At 36.3% G+C, this 17,999-nt stretch overlaps 2 protein-coding genes across 2 annotated transcripts; both read left to right on the plus strand.

Annotated features, from left to right (window-relative positions):
- Positions 1-810: 810 nt before the first annotated feature.
- HELRODRAFT_80158 (hypothetical protein) lies at positions 811-2,009 on the plus strand (the record flags this gene model as incomplete). Its single annotated transcript, XM_009020065.1, has 3 exons — positions 811-929; positions 1,278-1,410; positions 1,722-2,009. The coding sequence occupies 3 exons, from the start codon at positions 811-813 to the stop codon at positions 2,007-2,009; spliced, it is 540 nt and encodes a 179-aa protein (XP_009018313.1).
- Positions 2,010-6,582: 4,573 nt separating this feature from the next.
- Positions 6,583-8,975, plus strand: HELRODRAFT_80006 (hypothetical protein; the record flags this gene model as incomplete). Its single annotated transcript, XM_009020066.1, has 7 exons — positions 6,583-6,648; positions 6,965-7,060; positions 7,779-7,856; positions 8,136-8,228; positions 8,323-8,504; positions 8,588-8,703; positions 8,794-8,975. Coding segments are annotated over 7 exons (813 nt in total), but the record flags the coding sequence as incomplete, so codon positions are not given.
- Between the last annotated feature and the right edge of the window lie 9,024 nt (positions 8,976-17,999).

Below are 17,999 nucleotides of genomic sequence, written 5' to 3' on the forward strand. Positions count from 1 at the left end.
CAATGTATGCAAATTTTAAGATGTTTACGGGACGATTCATGTATATACCCAGCTTAATTAAGTTAGAGTTGAGTATGTATTTTTTTATGGCATTTTTTTTACACATTTTACGCTCTTCATTGAAGAATGTGACACCTTAAATATCAATATTTGAACGTAGTAAGCTGTAAAAATTACGTAAATTCTTCATTCTATTTATTTTAATTTATTGAAATATTATTTCAAAAAGTTAAATAGTCAAATATTAAGTTGAATTCGAACGTTGAAATGGATACTGTCACCTTAGTTCTGACGTGAAGTAACTAAGATGATAATTAGGAGGTAAAGTGGAAAAAGTTTACAACTTCAACAATTTATCATTCATTCATTCGTTTGTTCGTTCATTCCCTCATATACAATCCTCAATCGTCAACACAAAGCCCGATGCATTTGCCACTTAAAAGCATAGTCCCATGCAGTTTTCGTCTGCACTACGGCATCCACTTCCGTCAAAAATCCATTTCCTGTTTTCGGTGTAATAAGACGTCACAAACTTTTAGTAAATACAACCCTGCAGTACAGCGGAGATCCTACACAACGTCATATCACCCAAGTTTATTCGGGAACCACCTGAAAATGTTCAACTCCAAAAGTAAATCACCATCTTGGCAGTCATCATCCTCATCGTCGACCTCACGTGATCAGGCAACAAACGTTCTCAACTCGCAGCCACCATCGACGTCATCATCAGCGTTGACGTCATCGTCGTCGTTGACGTCATTAGCAGCAGCAGCAGCAGTGCGTGCGTGGTCTTGGTACAGAAGTCATCTGATGTCCAAGAGACCATGCCTGGCCAATGCAATCAACACTGGATTGGTCATGTGTCTCGGTGACGTAATTGCCCAATTGGTCCTAGAGAACAGAGGCTTGCTAGAGTTTGAGGTTTTTAGGTAAAAGGCTGCAGCGTTTGTACTGTGTAAATTATGTATAGGGGTTTTTGAATTTTTGTAACTGGTGATGTGTAAATTATAGGCATGATTTTATTGTTTTACAAAATATAAATTTTGTTACAAAACTTCGTTTTAGACTCGTAGTTAGCTACCATCAAATTATAATAATGCAATAAATTTTCTAAATTCATTCTTTTATATCAAAATTTGTCAAATTAATATAATAAGTCGACAATAAGAAGAAAAAAATCATAAATTAATTAATTAATTAACTTTATAAAAAGAACATAACTGCTTCAAAAATGAACACTACCTTAATGTAACAATTCAATTTGAAAATGTAAAAAGAAATTTAAGATTTACGAGTGTCGGTTTCTTCCTAGCCGGTCCAGGCATGCACCACTTCTATTCGTTGTTGGACCGCAAAATAATCGTCGGTAGTCAGGCGGCAAGGACACTGAAAAAGTTGTGTTGGGATCAAGTAGGCATTTGTTTTTTTGCAGTCAGTTGTTAATTTTAAATACAATATATGAAAGATTTCTCAAAGTGAATTTTGAAATGCACATTTAATTGAGGCCTAATTAACGTGTTTCCTGTCGTAATTTGACGGGGTTTAAATGCAAAGGAGATGCCCGCCAATAGCATGCAATCTATGTGTAATACGTTGGCTCACATGTGGGTGTTTACACGTACTACAACGATTGCTGTTAAATACCTCTGAAAAATGCTGAAGAGAGTTATTGTATAAAGGATAAGTTATCAAGTGCTTATTTTTAAATTAATTTTTCGCAGATATTTTTCCTGCCCCTCTACCTATTCATCTACCTGGTGGTCATAGCGATACTACGGGGTGATTCATCGGAAACTATCAAACAAAAAGTTGTCAGGGACATGACTGACGGATTGATAGTCAGTTATAAGGTCTGGCCGGTTGTCCAGATTGTTAACTTTTATCTGATTCCATCGAGATACAGGGTTCTGCTTATAAATTTCGTTGCCCTCTTCTGGAATACATACATCGGGTGGAAAGCAGAAACGAAGTTGTCCAGTGTGCAGTGTCTTCAGAAAGAATGCCTGTGATTGTTAAAAATTATGATACATTATCGTGATTTGTTATAAATACCATCGTTATTAGTGATAGATTTTATTGCCAATGATATGTATATCTATGTTATATCATTAAGTTACTTAAAATTAACACGTTATTTTACTTTTATACTTTTGCTCTATATCTTTCAGTTTTAAAACATTTTTTAAACAGCATTATGTCGTATTAATGTTATATATTGAAAAAATGATACATGAATATAATAAATTATACATATTATATGTGGATGATAGTATCATCTAATGATACATAATGAAGTATAAAGATATTTATATATACGTATAACAATAATATATTGATATGTAATTAAGTATACATATATATATATATACATACACATGTATATATTACAAACATATATATATATATGATATATAAATATGTATGCACTAATACTTAAATGATATATATATATATTTATTCTAAGTATGTGCACATGATACATTACAAATTAAAGCTGTTCGCTAACTGTGATTGTTAGTTGAACCTCTAAACACTGTTGTCGGATTTCTCGTGTGAGTCAGATATTATGATAATTAATTATTTTTAAAAATCACGATCATATTTGCGTCAATATGCTCTTTAAAATTATTTTATTTAATAAATATTTTATCTAAATAAATGATTAAATTTGTGATTTTTTTGCTGCAAAGTATGATTTTTTTTGTTTAAATTTGTGTGTATGTATTTCCTCTTGTATTGGACATTTAAATTTGAAAATTTGAATTTAAATGGCCCAACCAAGTTATGTTATGTATGTGATATGTTAGGCTTAATAGAGTAAGATGTTACATTTTTTAGCGGTTTAAATAGGATTTTTATATTTAATTAATTAAATTATATTTAATAATGATTGATATTATTTTTCATGTTTTTGAAAAATTTCTTTCAATATATTTATATATTATATATGTAACTTGTAAAATGTAAATAAAACATACATTCTTCTTCTTTCTCGTGCCTTATTCTATCAGGACATTGGCAACCACCGACCTCCACAAAACCTGATCTTCAACACTTCGTAAGAGTTGAAATGTAAGAGTTAAGATGTGTACACTTATTACTTATCTAGTATAGAGTATACACACATATATATATGCATATTAACATATCCACACATATACACACACATTCCTTCACACAAGTATACATACATGCATACAGACATACACACATACTACAGTATGTAGGATAATATTTAAAAATCTCAAACCATAAATAGGCTAGATTATTGATCTTTTCACTATTGATCACCCACATTATTATAATGGAATAAACACTCACACATGTGCACACACACATACATATGTACACACATATATACATACAGTATACACATACATACACACATATATACACAAACATACATAACAGCAACACACATTTGCTCATATTACACAAGCTAGTGATGGTTAAATTTGTTAGACAGGCTATTTTTAAAATTCATTTTCAGTTATGTTTGTTTTTTGGAATTCTGTAAAGCAAAAAAAATATCTGTATCTTCGCTTTTAAATAAAATACTTCCTATATCTGTGTGTATTCAGATGATGAATCTATTTATTGTTTGCTTGTTTACATTTAATTAATTATTTATTGAATTTAATTATTAATAAATTTAAATATTTTCAATTTATGTGCAGTCATCACAATCATCATCGTCGTCGTCATCATCATCAGTTTTTATTTCAACTCTATCATCACTATCATGCATCACTCATACTAGTCAGTATATCATTTAATATATCATATCTTTTCATTCATATCTTTTTTTGCTCTTTAAGATTATCAAAAGAATGCTGCATTGTGTGTGTGTGTGTATGTGTGTATGTGCTTGTGTGCGTGCGTGTGCGTGTGTGTTCGTGTTAGCACTTTTAAACTTTTAAGAAATGTTGTTGAGTTTGTCTTTTGTATTGTAAACTATATATTGTTCTTATGTTACTCATAAATAGATAAATGGTTTGTAACCTGGTATAGTATTTGTTAGAAAATAATAGCTCATTTGCCTTTTAACTGTATTTTATTAACCTGTATTTAACAATGTGTTATGCTGAAACACATTATGTATTATTATTCATTATTCATTGGTTTATTTTATAATAATAGCATTTCCATTTGACCTTGGCTGGTATTCATTGAATGTCGAGTCAATGATTGATGGAAAGATAAGATAGATGGATGAATGAATGAGTGATTGATTGGATGAATGAATGAATGGAGGAATGAGTTAATGAATGATTGGATTGATATATTTGTGAATTACAGAATGAATTAATTGATAGGTTAATGAATGAGTGAATGGATTGATGAGTATACAAATGAACGGATGTTAAGATAAGATGGATGGATGGATGAATTAATGGATGGATGAATGGTTGGATTGATGGATTAGCTGATGAACAGACGAATAAACTAACAAAAATTGTTATAAAAAATTCAAACGTTATTAAAAATAGAAAGGTGATTGAACGAACAAACAAACAAACGAACAAAGGAATGAATGAACAAAGAAAATGATGGATGAATGGAAGTATGAGTGTGTGTATCTTCTGATGTATGAATAGATGAATGAATGAACGAACGAATGAATGAATGAATAAATGAATGAATAAATGAATGAATGAGTGAATGAATGAATAAATGAATAATTAAAACAATGAACATTATGAAAGCCCCACCACCATGATCGATTATTAAAATGCGACGACGACGACGAAGATGATGAAGGTGACGACGATGATCATGATAATGACGGTTACGATGACAATGATGATGCTGATGAGGATAATGATGATGATGATCATCTTAACAACACATGGCTCATCTGAGTCAGCCAGCCTGCCAATTCAACCTAATGCTATACTTGGGCATATGTGTTTGTTTTCTATGTATTCTTCATGTATGCTTGCACATAAGTATATATCTATGTATATATCTATGTATGTGTATATATATGTTAATGTGTTTATGTATGTATGTGTGCATGTGTTTGTTTGTATATTTAAATGTTTGTATTTATATATACATATATCGGTATTGAAGTTTAAACAATGGTACAGCATACACACCTTGCATATTAATTTCTATTATTTATATTAATACATCAATCAGAAGATAATATTGCCGCGTCAGATTGTTTATAGTTTTGTTTGCTTGTTTGTATGTGTGTGTATATTTTTTTGTATTTATGTGTGCGTATGTGTACGTCAGTATGTTGTACATATATACGCATACGTTTCTCTCTGTGCGTATATACGAATGCAATGTATGCTAGTGTGTTTATGTATGTATGTATGCATGTATGTATGTGTGTTTGTATGTGTGTGTGCGTGTGTGTGTGTGTGTGTGCGTACGTATCTGTTTTTATGGTTGCCGGCTGGCGGGGTAGGCACATATTAGATTTGGAGTTTTTTGTTTGTGGCGAAAGCTATTAAAATATTTTTTGACTTTGTCATTTATCATTTACATCTTGTCATCGTCATCATCGCCTTCATCATCGTCGTCGTCGTCATCATCATTATACTTGGTGTATACATAATTGTTCTATAATTTTTTAATTTTTTTGTAAAACAGTAAGAAGAAAGATCAAGAAAAAAAAAATCATACAAACCAAGGCGTGTTAAGGGCTCTTTTTGTTGTTGAAACTGATTCTGAAGCCCTTTTTAAACGACAACAACATCAACAAAGCAGCCAACAGAAAACGCCAACAACAACAACAACAAAAACAAAATCCACTCCAATGAATCGACAGACAATTTACCAAAAATCACAAATATAAACTTGATAGTTTTTTTTCTGTATAGCTTTACATTTTCCATAAAAAGATTTTAGTCAATCAGTTGCTAGTTTGGTAATTGTACACAAACACGTACATACGCATGGTTTTTTTTAACCATATATTACTTTATACACTCGCATATACAACACATGTGCGTGCGTTCATGCATTGTATATATGTGTGTAAATAAATGCATTTAGAAAATCGAAGGTATTGCTGTAATAAGTGATTTTTCTATGTGAAAGAACGTTCAAATTGAATCTAGTTAAGTTGTATTGTTCAGACAAGTTTAATAGCTTTAAAGGGTAATAGAAATTATTATTAAACAAGGCATCTATAATATTGAGAGGAGACAAACACATCTAGCCACAGTTCATACTAACAACAACAACAACAGTAGCAACAACAACAGTATCTAATAACAACAACAAAATCATCATCAACTAAACAACAACAACAAAAGATGGCAGCGTATCGGGATTGGGATAGACATTCGTGGTGTGGGGCTTTCTCGAAAGAGGCCCGCCTGGACCTCTATCTGCCACTGGGGGCCCTGCAATTGGACAGGGCTGATAGGGCTGTCCTTAGAGTTGCGGGCAAGTAACTATTTTATAATTGCTTTCGTTATTTTTAATATCATTGTCGTTATCATTATACTTTCTATTCTTCCTATTATCAACTTCAGCTTCAGCTTCATCGTCATCATCTTCATCATAATTATCAGCTTCGTTATCATCATCATCTTCATCATCATCATTATCATTTGATCAGATGAAAGAGATTTAGTTCAAAAGAAGACCTTCACTAAATGGGTTAACAAGCATTTGATCAAGGTGGTAATAATACTACTGCTACTACTACTAATTATAATTATTATTATCATAATAATAATTATAATTATTATTAATATATGACTATATATAAATATGATTATTATGTGTTTAATTATAGTGATTATCGCCCCATTTAATTATAGACCAATCAGGTTGTGCTATTATGATCTGTCATTTGTACCAACTGATGCCACTAGTACTAATGAAAATTTTATATCTCTCAACCATTACACCATTCTGTCACCAATTTTTGATATTATTATTATTATTGATGTTGTTATTGTTATTATTATTATTATTATTATTATTGTGTCCGCAGGTACAGCAGCGTCACCTGATCTCTGATTTGTTCGAGGATCTCAGAGACGGCCTTAACCTCATAACCCTTCTTGAAGTACTTTCCCACAGGAGATTCGTCAGTTTCACTTTCGTTTTTGTTGGATTTCCATTGATTTATCACTTTCGGTTCATGTTTTTTTTTTTTTTACTGAAGTTTCGTATGATTCTAGTTAGTCTTATTTGCACTAAAGATTCGTTTATTTTACATGCCGTTTCGTCGTTGTCTTTACTCTTTTTTTGTTGTTGTGTTGCTTTCTTAACTTTTTGTTTCCGTCGTTATCATCGTCATCATTGTCATCATCATCATCATCATCATCATCATCATCATCATCATCATCATCATCATCATCATCATCATCATTATCATCATCATTATCATTATTATTATTATTATTATCATCATCATCATCATTATTATCATCATTATGTAGGGTGCAGTATCATTAGCTGCTTCATCATTTATTTTCAGATATAATTATATTTGCACTTTTGGCTTGGGTTTCAAAAGTCTGACTGTGTAATTATCATCTTTGATTGATTGGATGTGATGTGATCTGAGGACAAATACATATCATAATCATTTTATTCTTACAGGACTGATAACCTTAACTTTCACTTTGATTATACATTTGGTTAATTGCAAATGGAAGAATGGAATTTTTTATGTGTTTATTGGAAAAAATACGTTATGTGTAAAACTAGTTATTTTCATGCTCGTTATTTATAAATGAATGTAAAGATGGGATTTTCCCAGATGTCTGTTTACAGAACTTTTTCCAAATCTATCCCAACAGCCTCGTGAGAGAGGTCGAATGAGATGCCACATGATGCAAAATGTACAGACCGTTCTGCACTATCTCAACCGAAAAAGGGTGACGATGATGAAGATGACGATGTTGATGACGATGATGATGACGACGACGATGTTGCTGTTGTTGTTGATGATGATGATTTTTGATTTTGACAACAAACGCATTCATAACAGCGAAGAAAGTTATTCTTATAAAGACAGCCGTGATACGGACGACGTTGATGATGACGATTGCATAAAAATAGTATGGTGATGATGATGATAATGGTGATGATGATGGTGATGATGATGGTGACGATGACGATTAATTGACCTGGTTTTCCCTTCTCCATTGACCTAGATAAAGTATGTAAATATTCGAGCTGACGAGATTGTTGACGGCAATCCGAAACTTACGCTTGGCCTAATTTGGACGTTCATCCTGCATTATCAGGTAATGTAATAAAATAAATAATTATATAAATAAATATATAAATATTTTTTTTATTTTTAACTTTTTTTTATGTATATATATATATATATGAAAGGTCGGAGATGTGGTTGTCAGAGGTCAACCTGTAACAGCAGCAGCTACAGACGCCTCAATCAAGGAAGCCCTGTTGCTTTGGTGCCAGAAAATGGTCGAAGGTTATCCAGGGGTCAAGGTGAAGGACTTCTCAAGGTCGTGGAGGGACGGCCTGGCACTTTTGGCTATATTGCATAGACATAGGTGGGGTTGTGTTTTTTTTCCTTTTTAGTGAGATTTAATTGCATTTTGTTTTTTTTTGATCGATTGATTGATTGATAAATCAGACCAGATTTGGTTGATTTCAATCGAGCTCGAAGACAGCCACCTCGAGCCAACTTGACCTCGGCTTTTGAGATTGCTGAACAAGTCTACGGGGTCACTCCACTACTTGATGCCGAAGGTTTGATTGGCTGTTTGTTAATCCCGATCAGTTGTTGATTGTTTATGATCATTTGACCTATATTCTCAACATGACCTATTTTATTTGAAGACGTGGACGTGGATGACCCCGATGAACGATCCATCATCACTTACGTATCATTCCTGTACGAGCTTTTCCCAGATTCAACCACTGGGGAAAGATCTGCCAGGGAAAATGTTAGTCATCATCGTCGTCGTCGTCATCGTCATCTTTGTTATTATCGTTATTTTAACTTTTATTTTAATAACTGACATCTTATGTGATATTTTTGGCATCGCTACTATGTCGTCATTATCATTATATCGCCATTCTTAGCATCGCTATTCTGGCACAGTATCATCATGGTCTTTATCGTGATATCATCGTCTTCATTATAGTATCATCATGATCTTCATCGTAGTATCATCGTCTTCATAATAATATCCGCATCGTCTTCATAATAGTATCATCGTCTTTATAATAGTATCATCATGGTCTTCATCGTAGTATCATCGTCATCTTCGTCATCATAATCATCAACATCACTCCAGGAAAGAAGATTGAAGATAGAGGAGTACCATGACTCAGCTGTTCACTTGAGTCAGCTGATCAGAGAAGCCAATAGCAGCATGCTATCCAGGGAATTTCCCAACACACTTGCCGCCGTCAAAGTTTGTTCTTTGATTTCAGTTTCAGTTTCTGAATTATGCAATAAGAATGTTAAACTATCAAATGTTTTATCAATACTTAACACAAAATTGTTGAACGCTGCAGTAATATCAACACTACACGAATGACATAAAAATAGTATCAAACACACGTACGATCGTTGGAGTTTAGCGCGTAGGAAGCATTCGAATCACTTCAGCGCGTAAGAACATCCTCAAAAACATGACGTTCTACCATCTGAGCTAACTCGCTATTTTATTTTTATCATCATTCTCATTGTCGTTATTATCACCGTCATTCGTTATTTTCATCACCCTCGTCACCATCATCTTCATTATGTGAAGGCAATGGTGAGCGAGTTTAATAGATTTCGTTCTGAAGATGTTGGAAACATGGTGAGAAAAAAGCAGAGGCTGCTGAACTTGTTTGACGAAATTATGGTGGGTCATAATTATTATTATTATTATTACTATAATTTTTATAATTATAATTGTTATTATTATTATCAACATGTCGTAATAACCGTCATGTCACAATCATGTCCGTTATCCTCTTCTACAGTTACTATGTATAGGTTCTCGGGATTTTATGTCCAGGGAAAACCCACTACACATCGAAAATATCAACAGATTGTGGGCGGAGTTTGCAGCCACTCAGCAAGAGCGAGACACTGCCTTGCACACTGAAATGTCAAGGTCGTATGAATAAATTAAATGTTTCATTTTTTTCTGCTGGTTACAATCTCGTTTGTGTATTCATAAATATTGATAAGTGTGTTTGTGTGTGTTTGTAGATATTAATATTAATAAGGACATTTATATAGCTATGAATATTAAATAGGGCAATATTATTAATAATTAATTTATGTCTGACCAATCAGATTGGAGAGATTGCAAAGGTTGGCAGACAAGCTGATGAGAGACATCCAATCACACGAGAAGAATCTATCGAGCTTGAAACGAAAATACGATCAGGTAATTATTGCAAGGATAAATATTAAACTAATTATCTCATTAAAATCATTTTTAGATAATAAATTATTTAATTAATTGATTAATTATTTAATTGATTGATTAATAACTCATTTACAGGAATTAGACAGGCTGAAATTATCGTTACCGTTGCAGTCTGGCTCTCAGCTGATAGCTAAGCACACGTTCGATTCTATTTTTAGATCTGTGACGTCACTGGGGTCTGCCCTGAGGAGTGTGGTGGCCGACGTGGACGGGCTTGGCGGCTGTTGCGGCGGCGATTCGTTGTTGATTCGGTCAGCTGTGTTTTTATTATTACTTTTATTATTATTGCTATTATATTATTATTACTGCTATCACTATTATTATTATTAATATTACTATTGTTGATTTTGTGTTTGTTAAACAGGCTACATCAGCTTCAATCGGAACAGCAGCAGCTACTCGACCGACTACAAAACGAATATTTACCGTTACTATCCTCTTCCTCTACCCCACCATCAGTATCATCACCGCCACCGTCGTCGTCATCATCATTACCGTCACCGACCACATCGTCATCATTACCAGCATCGTCTCAATCTTTAACTCCGGAAGTGGCGCCCAATCAGATCAGGCCGCCTAAGATAGATGACTCTGATTTGTCGGAGCAGTTGCTGCAAGAAATCTTATTGGCTAATCAGTGGGTGCATAATAAGCAGGTAGCTATTTCCATTGGTTGGCTTTTTGGCTATGATTGACAGCATTGTCTATTTAGTTATGCTGATCGGAAATTTTACATAAAAATTATTTATTTGTTGAATCACGTTTGTTAAAAATTCGTATACAATAGCGTTAATTCTTAAGTCTTTTTTAAATTAATTATTCAATTAATTACTGTCTAATTAATGTTCTAATTAATCATTCATTAGATCGAGTTAGACGACTTGAGTTACGGCCGCGACATCGGTGAGATAAGGAGGAATCACGGTGAAAGGGTGAGGACGAGGGGAGAAATTGAAAATTATAAGGGTCATGTCGATAAACTCTTCAACGAAAAAGTAATATTATTAATATTATTCGATAACTATAATTATTTTATTATTGCTGTTATTATTATTATTATTATTATTATTATTGTTATTATTATTATTATTGTTATTATTATTATTATTGTTATTATTGTTATTATTATTATTATTGTTATTATTATTATTACTATTTAGAAAGCCATGAAGAGAACAGAAGTTTCTAGAAAACTAAATGAAGAACTTTCGAAACTGGAACTGTCTTACTCCTATTTAAACGTTCGTCATGCGCCGACTGTTGACGGTGACGTTGGTGATGACGTTGGTGACTGATGATGACGATGATGACGTTGTTGTTGATGACGTGTAGAGATGCATGTAATTAAATTTATGTCATGCTGTCGGTGATTAGGCAGCGTTTGAAGACATGTCGTGAAATTAAAGTTTCAACAATTGAATTTAACACTTCTCCCTTCCAATGCAGACATCTTCGTTGAACTCACTCAAGAATTCTGGATCGCTGCTCGATTACGGCGAGAAAGTTTGCATCCTTGCCGGGAAGCTTCAGGAACAGGAAAGGGACATCTGCTCCCACCCCTGGAATATGCAGACGATGGCCGTTGCATTCATTGACAACTTGCAACAGGTTTCTATATTAGCAATTGTTTCGCTTATTTATTTATTGATAAATATTCTTTCTATACATTTATACACTCATTCATTCGTTTGTTTATTTATTCATTTATTCATTCATTTATTCGTTCATGCACTCACCTATCCATCCATTTATTCCATCATTCACAGAAACACAGAAGACAGCTAAAGGAGCTGGAGCCAGCTGTGAATGAAGCAGTGAGCATGCAGCAGCAGCTGATAAGTAGCAGACATCCAGCATTAGCTGTGGTCAAGCAGCTGCTTATTGACGTCACTAACAGCTGGGCTCTGCTTCATGAGATGGTGGATCATTGCATGCAGGTGCTATGTATTGCTTGCGCTTGTTGTGGTGGGGATTTCTTCAATTTTATTATTTTTCTTAGCCATCATTATCATCGTCGTCGTCGTCGTTATCATTCGATAGGTACACGGCACAACAGCTGAGCAGCATGACAACCTGTACAACAGCCTGGACCAGCTGAGAAGGTTGACCTTGCAGCAGCAGAAGTCCTTGACCTCAATCACCATGGCAATCAATCGAGGTCAGGATGTAGACGGTGACGTCAACGAAGAGGATGAAGATGTGATGTCACAGCAGGAGGCCGATCAGCTGCTCGTCAAATTGCAGGTTATTTGTGGCGATGAGACGATGGTCCTTTTATAATGATGACGATGATGAGGATGACGATGATGACGACGACGATGAGGATGACGACGATGATGAGGATGACGATGATGACGACGATGATTAGGACGTCTGAAGAGATGGATGTTACTTACTCTTCATTCTCTAGAAAGTGGAACTAAGTTTGAAAGAACTATACGAGAGAGGGTGCGTTCTCCGTAACCAGGGCAACCAACTGTGCCCCGTCACAATGCGAACCCAGCTGACCTCCTCGTCATCTTCATCTCCTTCCGTCAGAAGTCTCTGTACATTTTCTAGAAATGGAGTAAGTTTTTTTCATTATTTTTAAGTATAATCATTCCATAACATTATTTTATTTTTTTTTTGACGATAATGTGAGATGGAATCGATCGAATTTTCAGAATCAATTGAATCGAAATGACAACTACTCATTGGATGTGAAGTCGGCCAATGAGAACACGGGAATATGGGTCGTCAGAAGTAGGTCGGGTCAGGAAACCAGGGCACCGAACATTTGTTTCCAGGTCAATCCCGCCTGCAGTAATATCATGGACTCTGTTGATAGGTTGGATGAATAGAGGGAAAAATTTATTCAATTGTGTATTTATTTACAATTCTTCCGATCTTTTATCCATTCATTCATTCATTCATTCATTCATTCATTCATTCATTCATTCATTCATTCATTCATTCATTTATTCATTCATTCATTCATTCATTCATTCATTCATTCATTCATTCATTCGTTCGTTCGTTCGTTCGTTCATTCATTCATTCCATTCATTCGTTCGTTCGTTCGTTCCTGCAGCTTACTATCAGACATAAGTGATATGACGTCAACATGTTCCCCTCTCGACCTTCACCTTCGTTACGTCTCCCTGCTTTCAACTGTGCAGTTTGTTAGGTCGTGGGACAGTTATCAGGTTCGTTGGTTGATCGATCTGTTGGTTTGTGGTTCTTTGGCTGATTGATTGGCCACTTGCTGATTGATTGGCTGATTGATTGGTCATTGGTCGATTGAATTGTCATTGGCTGATTGATTGGTCATTGGCTGATTGATTGGTCATTAGCTAATCGATTGATGTGTTGAAGAGATTGATTGATTGATTGATTGATTGATTGACTGTTGATATTAAATTGTCCTATCAAAATCAGTTGCCAAACAACGCTGGGGCAGAGCAAATCCTCTCTCTCATCGAAACCATCCAGTCGGATTTCGACAAGTACATCACAGCCACACGCCATCACAGCGGCGACCGAGATCACGTAATGAACGCCAAGCTGAGCAGACTGCAGAGAGAAATGGCTTACTGCCAGCAAGTAGCCGGCGATATTAAAAACAAAATGGCCGCCGCCACTTCCACGACTTCTGTAACAATGACTACATCGTCAACGACTTCTGGTGGCGAGTCGATGACGTCATCGTCGTCTTTCAGAGGACAGGAAGATGAAGATGACGGTCAAGATGGCGTTGATAGAGTGGGAGATGAAGAAAATGAGAAGAGGAAGAAACCCCAGGTTTTTGTTTTTTTGTTGTTAACGATGACGTCACTTGTTGTCGTTTGTATTCACCGTCACAATCCTATCATCACCAACGTCATCATCATTTCTTCCATCATCATTGTCGTCGTCGTCATCATTAATTAAATTATCGTCGTCATCATCTTCTTCATATCCCCATCATCATCTTCTTCATACCACCATCATCATTATCTTCTTCTACTTCATCATCGTCGTCTTCATTATTAACAGCAACAGGACGGAGTGAGAACAATGACAACATCTACGACACTCGTCACTGATTCATATTATTCCACAAACGACTTCGACATTCCACCATCGCCGCCATCGCCCTCTGCTCGCACATCATTCCATCTTCATCGTCACGGTGATGGTGGCGGCGAAGAAAAAGAAGAAGAGGAAGAAGGAGTGACCTACTCACCTGACGATGATGGTGATGTCGTTGGTAGTAAAGATTTCCTCAGAGATGACGACGACGATGAGTACGAAGATGAGATTTACGTTGGACCGCCGTCTGCATCTTCTTCATCTTCATCGCCATCCACTGCCGATGCTTCGGCTCATCTTCTTCATCCTCATCCTCTTCCTTTTCCTCCTCATCATCTTTCTGTTGGTCCTGAAGATGAAGAAGATGATGACAGGACGGAAGTTAAAGAAGGTGTTTTTGTTGATGTTGGCAGTGAGTTTGACGCAAATGTCGTTTCAACTGCGTTTGAAGATGACAATAAATTATCTAAAGATAAAGATCGGTCGACAGCGACTGCTACAACCGCTACAACGACATCAGCAACTTTACCAACAACAACAACAACACCGACGTCATCAGAAATTCAAACCTCACTCTCTGCCACGATTGTGGTCACCCCTCCTACTCCAGCAGTGGCAACGACAACTTCAACGACAATTTTGAGGCCGTCTTATCCGCCACCGCCTCCTCCATCAAAACCAGCTACTGTTGAAGCGACTACCACTGCAACAGATTCAGCCGCAACAACTTCTTTTGCGACTACAACAGCTGTATTTGCACCGTCAACAACAGAATCGTTTCCAGTATTGTCAACTTCTACAGCCACAACAACTTCCACGGGCACAACAGCAAGAATATCCACAACAACAGCAAAAGATGAAACGGTCGCTGACTCGGAAACCGGCTTCATCCCACCATCACCAACTTTACCTCCTCGCCAATCGTACATACAAACATTGACCATGATTCGTAACAACATCATCTTAATACCTGAGGTTAGTCATCTGTTCATTTTTGTAAAGTTATTTATACATTTTACACTCAAAGTACTTTCAACAACGAATCATTATATTACACCGACAGACTCACGGCAACCCAATGTTGACCAACCAGTCAGAGCGTATCGTTTCATTTTACAACCCTGGATCACTTTTAGATGCAGCATGTCCACTCTCATTGGTCGACTGCATTCAAAATGGCGTTCTCTGCCCACAGACCAACAGATTGCTTGATAATTTTTCCCTAACTGCCTACACACCCCAGCAGGCAGTTGAATTAGGACTTCTGGATGCCCATCTTGATAGATTCTTCAACGAAACAATCAAGTCAGTTCAGTCGTACGATAAAGCCATCCGATCTGAATTGTTTGATCCAAATAATGGAACCATGTTAACTTTCACGCCTCCACCAACATCCTCATTGTTATCGTCGCCATCTTCATCGTCGTCGACATCTCCGACTAGGAGGAAGGCCAGAGTGATAGGTTTGTACGAGGCTTACAACCTCGGTCTCTTGTTCAGGTGTGTGTCGCCTGATGAGGCGCTCGTTAATTATTCACTGCCAACAACCGAAACTTCTGGAAATTCCCAAGTTGTCGTGGTCGTGCCGAGAATAGGAGCCTCGGAAAATCCCCGAATTCGTGACGTCATTGATTGGGAATCTAAATGCGTCATTGATGCCGGAAGTGGTGAAATCAAGTCAGTGAAGCAGTTAGGCGTCGACCTGCCGACCGTTTACAACCTCCTCAACAGTAGGAAGATCCAGATCATTAATAGAAAATTTTTATCTCCCGAGAGACCCGTGTTTGACGGTGAGGCGGAACTGAGTTTATTCGACGCATTTAAGAGTGGTGTACTGGTGACTAGCGACGAGACTGAATTTGGAATTTTCTACATTCTGAGGAACGGCAACAAATTAACTTTAAACGAAGCTTACCAACGAAATTTGGTCACCGAAAATCTGTACAAACTCTTCATACATTCAAAAATTAAAACCGATACTCACCACGTTGGAATTCCAGAATCTTTAAATAGAGGCTGGCTAAATTTAGAAACTGGGAAAGTTCAACTGTCATCTAGCTCCAGACCAATGACTTTTGAGGAGTGCCACGAAAGAGGTCATTTAGATCCGGAGACAACTAAGATGCTGATGATGATGACGTGCTCGTTTGCTGTCGTTACCAGTGTTGTCACATCCGTCAAACATCAGACGTCTCCACTCAGGTCAGACTCTGAACTTGCAGATGATAAATTTGGTCTTGATAAACAACAAAATGAAGAAGAACAAGTGGATGGAGGGGACATTCATGTTCCGTCACTTCCTTCGCCTCCACATCTGTCAACTATGCAGACAACTTCTTCATCTGTCTCAAAACCAACAACGACAACTGTTGATGATATTACAAAAATGAACAAGTACATAGAAAACGTTAAACCGTCAATGGTTGTAGACGTCGATGACGTCACAGTACGCCGCAGTGACGTCAGAGATACTGCTCCAACTGGCCACGCCGACGCAACAGATGACAGCAAAGTGCGTATTGAAATTACTGAAGCTGTAGAAACGAAGACGCGTGACGAAGATGATGATGATTATTATGACGTAAGAGTAGATAAGACGGACACATTCGAACCAACGACTGTGGATTCTGTAACAGGAAAAAGACCAACTTCAGTTACAACGCCTGCAATTCCAACAACCACTACTGCTGACTCAACAACATATCCAACTATTCCTCCATTCACAACTACATCAACAGCCAGTGAAGCTACCTCAGAAGATGGCGTTACTACAGTTACAACTCTAGTAGCACATCCGTCAGTAACAACAGTTCACCCAACTACAATCCCATCTACAGTTGCGGCAACCATTTCAACAAAATTAACCCCAACAACGACAACGACATCTACTTCATTCCCAGCTACAACAACAACAACACTTTCAGCAACAACATCTAAAACATCCACAACATCTCCAACGTCACCAGCCACTACTACAACTTCAACATTTGCACCACCATCGACAACAACAGCACACACCACACCAACAATAACACCAAATTCAGCAGCAACGACAACTCCACAAGACTCAGTAACAATCGATGTTTCAAAGACAAAAATTGAAATTACATACCCAATAAAAAGCCTGATTGACAAACAAGATATTGATGGCACAAAACCACCCATAGATGAAAAACATCATCCAACAGCTGATGATGATAAATTCACTCATAAACATCGCGAAGATGATGATAAATTCACTTATAAACATCGCGAAGATGATGATGACGATGATGACGATGATAAATTTCAAGTAAGAACAAGCGATAGTGGTGTTAAAATTTATGATGATTTCACTAGGAAGGACAAAATCACCATAGATGTGAATGACAAAAAAGTGAAGATATCATTTCCCGTTCACAAAAGAGATGTTGGTGATAGGAGAGAAGATGATACCGCTGGTGAGAGTAGAGTAGTTGATTCAACTGTTGTCGATATTTCTGGAGATAGAACAGTTGCAACAACAGTCCCAACAATTGTAAAACCAGTTTCAACGACAACAACATCAGTCTCCACAATAAC

The sequence above is a fragment of the Helobdella robusta genome, assembly GCF_000326865.2.
Source record: "Helobdella robusta unplaced genomic scaffold HELROscaffold_26, whole genome shotgun sequence".
Lineage (NCBI taxonomy): Eukaryota > Metazoa > Annelida > Clitellata > Rhynchobdellida > Glossiphoniidae > Helobdella > Helobdella robusta.